At 37.2% G+C, this 11,636-nt stretch overlaps 4 protein-coding genes across 5 annotated transcripts; 2 read left to right on the top strand and 2 right to left on the bottom strand.

Moving 5' to 3' along the window:
* The first annotated feature begins 1,566 nt into the window (after positions 1 to 1,566).
* Positions 1,567 to 2,628, top strand: LOC118737204 (39S ribosomal protein L11, mitochondrial). Its single transcript, XM_036467563.1, has 3 exons — positions 1,567 to 1,849; positions 1,941 to 2,225; positions 2,286 to 2,628. Exons 1-3 carry the CDS (start codon positions 1,715 to 1,717, stop codon positions 2,454 to 2,456), a joined length of 591 nt encoding a protein of 196 aa, XP_036323456.1. The 5' UTR covers positions 1,567 to 1,714; the 3' UTR covers positions 2,457 to 2,628.
* On the bottom strand, positions 2,422 to 3,443 carry LOC118737203 (ribosomal RNA processing protein 36 homolog). The gene is made up of 3 exons (XM_036467562.1): positions 3,308 to 3,443; positions 2,695 to 3,235; positions 2,422 to 2,641 (listed from the first exon to the last, which is right to left on the bottom strand). Exons 1-3 carry the CDS (start codon positions 3,359 to 3,361, stop codon positions 2,511 to 2,513), a joined length of 726 nt encoding a protein of 241 aa, XP_036323455.1. The 5' UTR covers positions 3,362 to 3,443; the 3' UTR covers positions 2,422 to 2,510.
* A 1,765-nt stretch (positions 3,444 to 5,208) lies between these two features.
* LOC118737202 (replication stress response regulator SDE2) lies at positions 5,209 to 6,934 on the top strand. Of its 2 annotated transcripts, XM_036467561.1 has the most exons (3): positions 5,209 to 5,576; positions 5,646 to 6,174; positions 6,415 to 6,934. In XM_036467561.1, the coding sequence occupies exons 1-3, from the start codon at positions 5,487 to 5,489 to the stop codon at positions 6,777 to 6,779; spliced, it is 984 nt and encodes a 327-aa protein (XP_036323454.1). In that variant the 5' UTR covers positions 5,209 to 5,486; the 3' UTR covers positions 6,780 to 6,934. The 2 variants fall into 2 exon arrangements, with proteins under 2 accessions (XP_036323454.1, XP_036323453.1); XM_036467560.1 differs by having other exon boundaries at positions 5,210 to 5,576; positions 5,646 to 6,934.
* A 999-nt stretch (positions 6,935 to 7,933) lies between these two features.
* LOC118737201 (beclin-1-like protein) lies at positions 7,934 to 9,490 on the bottom strand. The gene is made up of 3 exons (XM_036467559.1): positions 9,281 to 9,490; positions 8,155 to 9,199; positions 7,934 to 8,098 (listed from the first exon to the last, which is right to left on the bottom strand). Exons 1-3 carry the CDS (start codon positions 9,393 to 9,395, stop codon positions 7,993 to 7,995), a joined length of 1,266 nt encoding a protein of 421 aa, XP_036323452.1. The 5' UTR covers positions 9,396 to 9,490; the 3' UTR covers positions 7,934 to 7,992.
* Between the last annotated feature and the right edge of the window lie 2,146 nt (positions 9,491 to 11,636).

The following is an 11,636-nucleotide window of genomic DNA, read 5'->3' as shown; positions in this document are numbered from 1 at the left end:
TGCCTATTTCTCGATGTTCGCTTTGTGTTGCCGCAGTATTCGCCACAATATGATTGGCTGATCTTGGTTTAAAACTGCCAGATCGGGCGTTGCATTCGCATTTAAACATCACAGTAATACCTCGTTTAAATAGTCCAGTGTCAATTCTCGTTCTGCGATATTGTAAAGTGATAAAGGCTACGTTTCTTTATACATTCCGGATAATCTCATTTCACAGCCGGAATAAACAGAATGTGTTTGAAATATACGTTAACATATCATCAGGAACGTTCTAAAGAATAAGTAAACAAAAAAAAGTTCAGAATGAATAAAGAAATGCAGCCAAAAATAATACTTTCACATCGCAAATATTTTGTTGGAAATTTTCACTTCACGATAACACAAAACATAAATGTTTACGACATACAACAATACGACAATTACGACACCGTTGTGAATACCCCAATTGTATCTGTTACTTTTGTGCATGCTGCGTACTGCTTTTCACCATGAACCAATTAGAACAGATCTGACCGGTTGAGAAGCAGCCATTTGTAATAGCAATTGAGAAAAAAGTGTGTGACGTTCGTAATATTGAAGTTTGCTTTTTCTGTTTTGCTTCTTTCTTTATGTGCATTTTGTCGGTGGTTTATTTCAGTGATTTTTAAGTGATTTTTTGTGCAAATGTAATTAAAATGAAGTGCGCGGTGATTGGATGCAAAAACACGTACAAAAATAATAAATTGGTTAGCACAAACATGTGCACAACATTGCTTGCAGTTTTTCTTTATGCTTCGTCTTCATATTCTTTGTTTACTTTTCACAGAAAATAACATGGCGCCGAAATTACAAACGTCAGCCAGAAAATTACTTTTTTCTTTTGCTTCATCTTGTCAGATCTTGTGTCGTTGGATCATGGCTTTTCACTTAGAGAATTTTGGCAATGGAAATTAGCGATTGTCAGAATTCCACTTCAGTTTTAATTTAAGGGCTCTGTCACATAGTCAGTAATTATCACGATATTTTGATCGCGATCCATATTGATGGATTGATGGATCGCGCACGAATGCTACATGTTCAATATTTATCGTGTCAGTATTTGCACAATTTTTGTGCGGAACGCTTATTATGACGCAAAAATTATTTTTATTTTGTACGAATTGTTTACAGATAATGCATCTACAATTAGTTTAAAATTGTCAATGTTAATTAAATTTTTTTAATTTGTTTTGAAAGGTTTTAAGCACCGATAGCGATGGCATAGCGAATACGTTTTCGATGTTCGCATTATCAGAGTGCAAGATGTCCTGACAAATGTATGAATTGCGTTTGAAAGTGCTACACGATTAATATTTATTGACGGTATTGTGATCCGCGATCCAGATTTCAAAATTTTTAAAAATTTTGCGCTATGGATCACGATCTTTCAATACCGCATGCTACACCGTCAATAAATATCGCGATACTTAGATCATGACAATAAATACTGACCGTGTGACAGGGCCCTAAGAGACGCCACTAAAAATAAATTTAAAAAAGTCGAGTCGAAAGAAAAAAGTCGACTTCCATAAACTGAAAGTCGATCACAAATTCGACTTTCAGGAGTAAAGTCGATTTTAGTCGAAAGTCGACTCTTCCAGCCTACTGTGTTAAATCAAGCAGCTGATTGTCAACAGGATTTCCAATTTGTTTTGCATAACAGGAATTTCGTTATAAAAAATAGTATTTATCAAAAATGTCGAAAGCTGCAGGAAAACTTAAAGCCTTGAAAAAAAACGTTGAAAAGATAACCCATACCACCAAATTAAGAACAAATATACCAGCGGGAATGGCCGCCGCCGGCCCTCCGCTGGGTCCAATGCTCGGTCAGGTTAGTTCATACCTATAAGACTACGACATTGTAATCTTACAAACGTTAACAGTTCCATACATAAATAACAAACGATTTCATTGTGCAACAGCGAGCCATAAATATTGCTGCATTTTGCAAAGACTTCAATACGCGCACGGCAGATATGAAGGAGGGTGTTCCACTGCCTTGTCGTGTCTCAGTCAACAGTGATCGAAGCTACAACTTGGTTATTCACTCGCCACCGGCCACATTTTTTTTCAAGCAAGCGGCTGGCATCCCTCGCGGGGCTATGCAACCTGGTCGAGAAATTGCTGGTATGGTCACTCTGAAACATCTATATGAAATTGCCGCAATAAAAATTAACGATCCACCCAACGCCTTACTAACTATGCAGGTGAGAATATTTAAACGATTACGTTTGATATTTTATTGTGCAAAACTCAAACTTTTTCAGCAAATGTGTGAAATGCTTGTTGGTGTCGCCCGTACGTGCGGAATAAAAATTGTACGAGATTTGAACTCAGAAGAGTATGCGAAATTTTTAGAGGAACGACAGCTGGTGGTTGAAGCACAAAAACAAGAGTTACAAGAAAAGCGGGATGCAAAGATGCTGCGAACTGGTTAAGTGTCACCCTTAGGCATACATTTTTATTTAATAAATTAAAATAGTAAAAAAAAGCTAAGCAAATCCGAGTTGTCTACGATCTTTAGCCGCATTCTTTTTGCGTCGTTTTTCTAAATGTTTGCTAAGTTTCCCAGATTCTTTCAGTTGCTCAAATTGTTGTACTAATTCCTTAGCACGTCGCTCCCCTGAAAACAAACAGCATTTTTACTAACGTTATAAAGATTTAGATAGCACTTACTCTTTGTGATGTAATGTGGACGACCGCCTTTCTGAATCGTCTGTTTGATTTCTAGCTTTTCTCGATTCAAGGACTCTTGCTTCAAGTGCCATTTTTTGTCTTCAAGGTTCTTGTTGGCGAGGCTTTGAATTTCTTTTTGCAATCTCTCGCGTTCTTCACTGTTTTCAGTTTCGCGTAATTGTTTGCGAAGCCGAATTATGTCCTTTTGTCTAATTTTTACAAGGAATTTATAATTTTCTTTAAAATGATTAACTTTGAAATCTCCACAATTTGAATCAAATCGTGGGTCACGCACTTCTTCCTCAGCTTGGCCTTTATTTTTCTGTTCGACAGATATAAAAGGCACTTGTCTCTTAGCAGAAAATTCACGTGGGCGATTTTTATTTAAGCGCTTAAATGAAGTCTTCTTAGCATTTAAATTCCTAGTTGTATCTTTATCAGTCCCAATTACAGCCTCCTTATATAACCTTGCACCTAACTCTTCTTTCAGTTTCATTATTTCCTCGAAACTCATTTTGCGAAGATCCTCTCGAATGGAGCCCTTTATAAACATGTGTACACATTCTGAAAATGAGATACGATTTCCAACTAAAAAACTTGTAGAAAAACCTACCCTCTGCTCTTCATTGTGGTCGGAGCACTCGCTATCTGAAGATATTGAATTCATTCTCTTTTAATCTCCGGTTTCTTAACAACGGAATCCTTTTGTTTATAAACTTTAATCCAGAAGAATTATATTATAACAATGATTATAACCATTGTGATTATAGGTGGCAATAGAACTGTAAAAATATCGAAGACACTATCGATAGTCTGGTCACATGAAATAACTATCGATAGTTTTAGTACTGTCGCCACTACCCGCTTTTGATATTTCAAAAGACGGTAATTATCTAGGTGGGATTTCAACCCCTAAAATTGATGATTAGACGTGTCTGGACCCAAGTAACAAGAATCCGAAAGCGGAAATTAACTTTTTTTTACCCGATCAAAAGTTATTAAGAAAAACTTTTTCACAATAGGACCTTTTTATTCACTTACAGGTCTATTCCTCACGTTACCAAAGATTTTGTAACCGGAAAATTTTATTACCAAAAAATGTTACCAGTTCTTGTCACCGCGATTCTGGTTACGTTGGTAATGCAGTTAAAATATTCAGCAATTGAGCTTCGGGCTCAGCTTATGAGATGGTAACAAAATTTACCGCTTGCAGGAGTACACAGAATTGGAAAAGGGTTTAAAATTTGACAGGAACTTAATCCCCGGCAGTATTCAGAATTGGGCTGTTAAAAATGAGCCGTATCAGGGAAAACGGGTAGACGCTACATGTCTCCCTTTGATTGTGGAATAAAAACACATTGTGAAGATACGTTATTGGTGCGTTCGACAAGTCAAAAATTTGTAATAGATTTCCAAATTTTTACTGGATGGGGTTCGATAACGGCAAAAAATTATCCAACACACAAAAATTGAGAGAGCAAGCGTTCATTTTGATGCAAGAGAAGCGTTCATTTTGCACTGGCAAAATTTTAGTCAGCAAAAACTATCCAAAACGAAAACATATGATCACAAAACATATGGTTGCAATTTCTGTAAACAAACAAAATTGCATTTTCCGAGTTTTGGTATTTATATGCTTTTTGGCTGCCTGCTATGTGACTTTATGATAGCGCCAACTAGTTTTTACTTCTAGAAATGTTCCTGGCGAACATTGAACGTTCACTTTCCTTTTTTCCTATGGAGGCAACATGAATTTCAGTTTGTTTACAAATAAAACATAAACAAAGTCAGCTGGTGTGTCTTCTTCTTCCGGTTTTTGCAAGTAAAGCGAAGCGCACATTAGCGCGATTCCATCGTTGCGAATTCGGCTGTTAACTTCGAATCCGCAAACGTGCGCACACTTGAGCGATTTTTTCGCGTCGATTTCCGATGTTCAATTCACTCAATTTTCCCTTTATTTCGTGTATTTTCGCACTCGGCGTGCCCAAATCGTACAAAATACTATTATTACGCACGTTTTTATTAGTTTTTGTACATTACACGTTTTTTTTTCTTTGCCTTTATTGCTGTGACACCTTTGAATGAACATTGAATGTTCGAAAAATTCGCAGCGACGGAATCGTGCAAGTGTGCGCTAGCGCATTAAAATGTATGGGTAGCATTGTTGTAATTTTTGGGCTTGCGGATTCGCAACGACAGAATCGCGCCAATGTGCGCTTCGCTTAATGGCTAATTTCCTGTTCGTTTACTTTCTTGCTTTTTCATCTCTTTGGGAGAGAATTTTCGCTTACTCTCTTGATTGTGATTGTTGGCTGGTGTTGGCTAATTTTGTTATCGAACGCAACTACTATCAATGTAGAAGTATCACATATTTGTATTGTACATACATATGGATAATTTGGAATGATTCCATTTTTTTCTTATAAAAATTTATTGCAAAAAAAAAAGATGTTTTGACCGATTGTTAATCGCGATTGGCAATTCGTTGGCAGAGTATGCGACGGAGAACCACCGAGATGTTTTAACAACCGCAGGCCAGCAGCGAGACCGAGATGATTTGGTCGATTGTTAGCGAATATGTTACATCAGCTTAAGCACGACTATTTTCGAATGGCAATTCGTCTACTAGGGAAAACATCGAGAACAATAGGGATATTTGAACAATCGAGACAATCCACTAAAACATCTCGGACCCGCCCATCACTAAGCAAACATCGATGTTTCCGATGCATCGATGTTTTTTCTGAATTCCTAACTACGATCAGCTTTAAAAAATTTAATACTTTGCGAAAATGGCGAAAGTGTATTTAAATAGAGAACTAGTTTTCCAAACGCAAGCAGAGAACTGCTTTAGTATTAAAAACTCAATTTTACAACGACATGTAAGTATTTCTCTGGATAAAATCGCATTGTATAGGCAACGTACTATAACGTATAAACCATAATTGCAGGGCTTATTACCAGATGATATATATTTAGAACAGAATGGCCGTAAATTAATGCCAAATGACATAGTTTCTGGAGTAGCTCAGTGCCGTTTACGCGTGTTTGGTGGAAAAGGTGGATTTGGTTCCATGCTGCGGGCCATTGGTGCACAAATAGAAAAAACTACAAACAGGGAAGCATGTCGGGACCTAAGCGGGCGTCGTTTGCGTGATATTAATGAGGAAAAGCGGTTGAAAGCCGTTTTAGAGAAAATGGGAGACTTAGAACGTGATTCTCAAGAACGTAAAAAACGGAAAATTGAAAAATTGCTTGCACTTCCACGCCATGACTTCAAAGACAAAGAGTATGAAGAGGCCAGAGATAAATTGGCCGAAAAAGTAAATAGCGCAGTTGAGGAAGGCTTAAGAAAACGCGAAGATAAACCTGGGTGCAGTAACCAATCTTTAAAACGTAAACATTCAAAACTTGGTGCAATTAATACCCAAAAGAAAAAGGCTTTATGGATCGACGAAGATATCTTAGACTCGGATGCAAGTGACGAGTCATCTGATGAATCGAATTCAACGCCCGATTCTTATGAAAAAGAAGAGTTAATAACGGACGAAACTTTACTCCATCCTGATCAGAAGAATAAAGTAAATAGCGTGGTTACGGAAGGCCCAGGAAAAATCGAAGATGAACCTGGGTGCACTAACGATTCTTTAAAACGTAAGCAATCAAAACTTAGTGCAATTAATGATAATAAGAAGAAAGCTTTATCGAAGATGGATGAAAGTGACGAGTCATCTGATGAATCGAATTCAACGCCCGATTCTTATGAAAAAGAAGAGTTAATAACGGACGAAATTTTACTCCATCCTGATCAGAAGAATAAAGTAAATAGCGTGGTTACGGAAGGCCCAGGAAAAATCGAAGATGAACCTGGGTGCACTAACGATTCTTTAAAACGTAAGCAATCAAAACTTAGTGCAATTAATGATAAAAAGAAGAAAGCTTTATCGAAGATGGATGAAAGTGACGAGTCATCTGATGAATCGAATTCAACGCCCGATTCTTATGAAAAAGAAGAGTTAACAACAGGCGAAACTCAACTCCAACCTGATCAGAAGAATAAGGTCTCGACAAAAGTTTCAATCTAAATATCTTATTACGACTTGGTGCTCCTCCGTAATGAAGTGTATGTATTTCGACATGTGAAACACATAATCCCCAATTCAAAAATATTCATTATTCCCAAATAAAAAGTCCCCACACTTTTTTAGTAGCAGTGTCACAAAATGCCCACAACACAAAATCCCAGAACTTTTGAATAAATGATATTAATAATAATTACGCATTCGATCTTCGACAGTGCGTCGCCTGGGTAAAAGATTGCCGTAAGCGCAATTTTGAAGATTTTTAGTTAAATGCAGTTATATATTTTGAAATGTCTTTTGATTGGTGTTATCAGTTTCTAGATATCTCCTTTAGTTTCCGATATGTTGACTATAATTTTTTCGATATTTTAGTAAAAATTTAGTAAGTGGTGTAATCATATTAAACTAATCCATCCATACCTTAAAAATGCCATTCTCGATTTTTGGATATCTTCAATTTCCGTGATATTGAGTAAAAAGTCTCATTAATTTAGTAAAAATTTTGATCACGTATTTCATACTAAGTGGCTGCCAAATTGTGGACAAATGACGCTTACGACAAAATTTTACTAGAGAAAATCCTTCATAAACTCAAATAAACTAAACATTACAAATTAAATAATTTAAGAATTGTGTGAAGTAGTAACATTTTCAGATAATTTGGAGAAAATCTAGGGTGCGTTCAGAAATGCATCAAGCCAAAGCATCCGAGTCTTTTATTTCTAAACTATAATTGATGGAAATGTTTTATTTGAGCTACTAAGTTCCAATTCGGCTTTTAACCGTGGTTGCGCATATTTGACATTTCCATCAATTATAGTTTAGAAATAAAAGAGACTGATGCTTTGGCTTGATGCATTTCTGAACGCGCCCCTATCTTGGAGTTTGAGAACTTGCAAATAACCAGCGAAGATCGAAAATCGAATGCAACTTATAATAAAGGTCTAAATAGTGTACTTATACATATTTATGTAAATTTGTGTAAATTAAAATGAAGTAAATAAAACTATAGTTTAAAAAACCAAAACCTCGCTATTATAATTTCTGAATAGAACTCCTTAGACTCGTTTATTACTCCAAATGTTTGCTGGGCATTTTCTGTGTGAAATACATTCAAATTAGGTTAAAATCGCGGCGATTACATAATGACCGGAAAATAAATTAATTCTACAGAGTTTTATTTCGGTTTAATCACTCTTAAATGAATTTAATATGATTAATCATTGGCGAACTGCGATGAAACCCATGCAAGTCCCCACTTTAAATTTGTTAACATAAATTTTAAAGCCTTTGTCCATTGCTCTTCCGAGTTAAACTGAATTCTGTAAAAATATGTATTTATAAAAAAAAGTAGGTCCTTTCTTTATGTTATGCTTACTTGATCGAATATGAATTTCCAGTTGAAGGGTCAATAATTTTCCCTTTTTCCATTTTGTATGGTAGTAGAAATTCTGTATCTCGTTTTTCAACTTCTTGCCTGAACTGTGTTAAACAGTCAAGAAAAGCTACCATAGCAGCGTCAAATTTGGTGTCCCAAAAGAATTTAAATCCTCCGGTTCCATAGAGTGGCAATTCACGATTTTCTCCAATCACTTCAACATATGAATGATTTCCAAACGGTACAAGACGATAACGTTCGAACGTCAATCCTATCTTACGAGCAAGGGCACATAACAACAACACCGTCTGACCCCAGGCAGCATTTATTTCTGACCAATCTACCGCAGCAGAGGGCAATCGTCCGAGTCGAAAATTATTTATAGTGCCAAAATGTCCAGCATGCCATATATGAAAAGTAATATTGAAAATGTTTGCATCCTTAAGTTTTTCCAACTGCTGCTCTGCGTAACTTATCTGACATTCCAAACTGCGTTTATCATCTTCTGTGAGCATTAATTCCCGGCGATGTTTTGTATATTCTCGCCAGTAAACTGCTTCTTGTTGCTGGAGCTTATTTTTCTCTTCCTCCTCTTTTTTAATTTCTTCGTTTAATGATTCTTCCTCAAGCTTAAGCTTTTCTAATTTTGACAGCATTCGAGATTCGCTCTCCTGCAATTCACCTAACTCCTTTTCTAATTCAGCTATATTTGGACAGTCTTGTTGTTGCTCAAGATTTTCCAAGTAATTTTTGTAGTCGCGCCATTCTTGTTCTGCTACTTTTAGTTCTTGATCCATAATTTCTAGCATCGAATCCGCACATTCCTCACACAACGGATGGTCAATTTCCGAATTTGAGGACAGGCAGTCAAATAATTCAGCTTTAAGTTTAAAGGCATCGCTCCATTTCTTTTCACGACCGTCCGATACCAGCATAAAACCAGTACCATTAATCGAATCTGTCAAACGAAAAGGCGGAACAAAATGATCAAAAACGCTTGGGTCATCTGGGTCCAGCGTATTCATATTGCCTGAATAAATAGGTACTGAAAAAATTTTAATTTAATTAGAAACTGAAAACTGAAATACACATATATATGTATATATATATATAACATGATCCATACACGAAAGTTCTGCCATGGAATGCACATCGATATTTTCCAGACTCTCGTCCAATATAATGGGCTGCATACAACTTTGGCAAGCAAAGGAGACAGGAACTTTATCTTCCTCCGTCATTTTGTAAATCTTAATTATTTGCCTTAAATAACATCTGATGAAACACTTTATACATACATACAGTAGGGTTTGCAAACCATTGATGGTAATATCGATACTATCGATGGTCGCCTACTATCGACAATCATCAATGATTTCCCCGCCGTCTTCATGCTTGATAAAGTACGTTTACATATAAATATAATCTCAATCAAAGATCGGTTTTTAATCATCCTGTTTATACAGCCAAATCTCAGATTATTATCCGTTAAATTTATTGTGCTTTTTGCTCTAACATCTCAAGTCAAGGAAAAGTTAAGTTTCTTTTCTCTGTCACCGTGATCACTTTTTCTGCTATATTAAGTTTTTTAAATTAGGGGATTCCCTTAAACTCGTAAAGTCTTAAACTGTGTAAAACTGGTAAGTTTACGAGGCTTTTATGAGAACGCCCCCTTTGTAAAAAGGTGTAAATAGGTGCGTAAAGTGGCTGTTTGACAGACCAACCAGAATTTTGTGAAGCTTTTTTTGTTTCGTAGTATTCTCCATAACATCATTCCACCTTCTTTCTATAACTATTGGCTAAAATACAATTAAAAATGCCGAAAATTAGCAGAAACCCAAAGTCAATACAGTTAGCGGATGAAATTCATTCATTTTATTCGCTTATTATTGTTTTCATATATTTTCATTATTTTATCATACATTTTAGTATAACAATTTTGGCCCCTCGGCAACATTAAAGTTTACAAGGTCATTTGCGCATCAAAGGCCAGTGTTATGCAGACAAGCTTTTGTTTGACAAAATAAATGGCGGCTGCGTAGTTTGCTCGGAGGTGGTCATGTCGAGTTGGGCACAGGGTTGCACGCTGATTGTGGTTTTCGTGGCCATTGCCAACACGAAATGATACTTTCAGATGTACATATCGTGCACAAATTAATATTTTTTTGCTAAATATGGTGCCGATGCGATTAAGATTGGCCCTTTTATTACGCTTTCCAGCATCAGATTGAAAAAGTCGCACGAGAGTGGATCGCCTTTTCTAAAACCTCGTTGGTCTCAAACGGCGCGGAGAGGTCCTTACCAATTTCGACGGAGCTGAAGATTGCGCTCAACGTCACCCTACATAGGGATCCCAAATTCGGACATGTCGTACAGGCAGCTCTTCGTGCTATCAAAAGCAGCTTTAAAATTAATGGTGAACTTACCAGGTTTGAAGCCACAATTTTAAGATCCAATCAGCTGGCTTGTGAACGGCTTCACAACGGCAGGTATACCGTCGGCTCCGGGGGCCTTGTTGTTCTTAAGCCGCATTGTTGCTGTTCTCACCTCGTCTTGGTCGAGTTGAGGGACGTAAGCTTCCTCCCTATATTGGTTCGGGTCCTCCTTCATCAAACGCGCCATTCAAAAGCATTGAGAAGTGTTCCCTCCATATCCTTAAGTGTATTCTGGACATCTGTTAACAGATTTCCAGCTTCATCTTTGCAGGAGCTATCCCCGGTTTTAAAACCATTTAATTTCTGACTTATTTTCTGATAGAATTTTCGAGCCGCATTCCTGCCTGCCAACATCTCAAGCTCTTCGCAATCACGCCTTTCTGTCTCTCTTTTCTTTCTCTTGAAAAGGCGTCTCTCTTCTCTTCTTTTCTCCCGGTATCACTCAATTGTCGCTCGTGTCGCCATTGGCTGCAGGCTAGCTTTGTATCATGAACCAAAAATACAAGATCACGCCAGCAAGCCAGTTGCCCGATAAAATCGCATTTAGGAAAAAAGCTGGGCGATTTTGCATTTGTTCTTTGCTTACAATTTGGTGGTGGCTTTTTACTGGAATTTTCTTCATTTTCGCTTCTGACAACGTTTGTACACATAAGGTAAAGAATAATTTAACACAACGACATGATTTATAGAAGAGTTTGTATAATAAAAATGGTTATTCATGCGTTCAACAACTACGTGGTTTTCTTCTTTCTATTCGTTGTTTACTTCTTACAACAAAGATGGCGTCGAGATTTCGACAGCTAGAAAATCATTTGTTTCTTCCTTTCGTTCGCGCGTGATCTTGTGTCTTGCGTTCATGGTTTTGTATGCTGCGTATTTTTCCGCAGCAGCAGCGCGGCACTCTTCGCCATATCAGTTGTTTCTGCGCGGTTGGTAGTAACCAACAACCTTTTCCGCAGTGGTACGAAGGGATTGGGAGATGGAGTCCCATGGGTAGAGCCTGCACTCAGCGTAGAGTTAAAGCGGCATTCCGCAAGGTGGTTTTGC

The sequence above is a fragment of the Rhagoletis pomonella genome, unplaced genomic scaffold, assembly GCF_013731165.1.
Source record: "Rhagoletis pomonella isolate Grant_MI unplaced genomic scaffold, Rhpom_1.0 Rhpom_scaffold_00004, whole genome shotgun sequence".
In the NCBI taxonomy this organism is placed as follows: domain Eukaryota; kingdom Metazoa; phylum Arthropoda; class Insecta; order Diptera; family Tephritidae; genus Rhagoletis; species Rhagoletis pomonella.
Note: the sequence above shows the minus strand (reverse complement) of the source record. Positions and strands in the feature narration are given on the sequence as shown.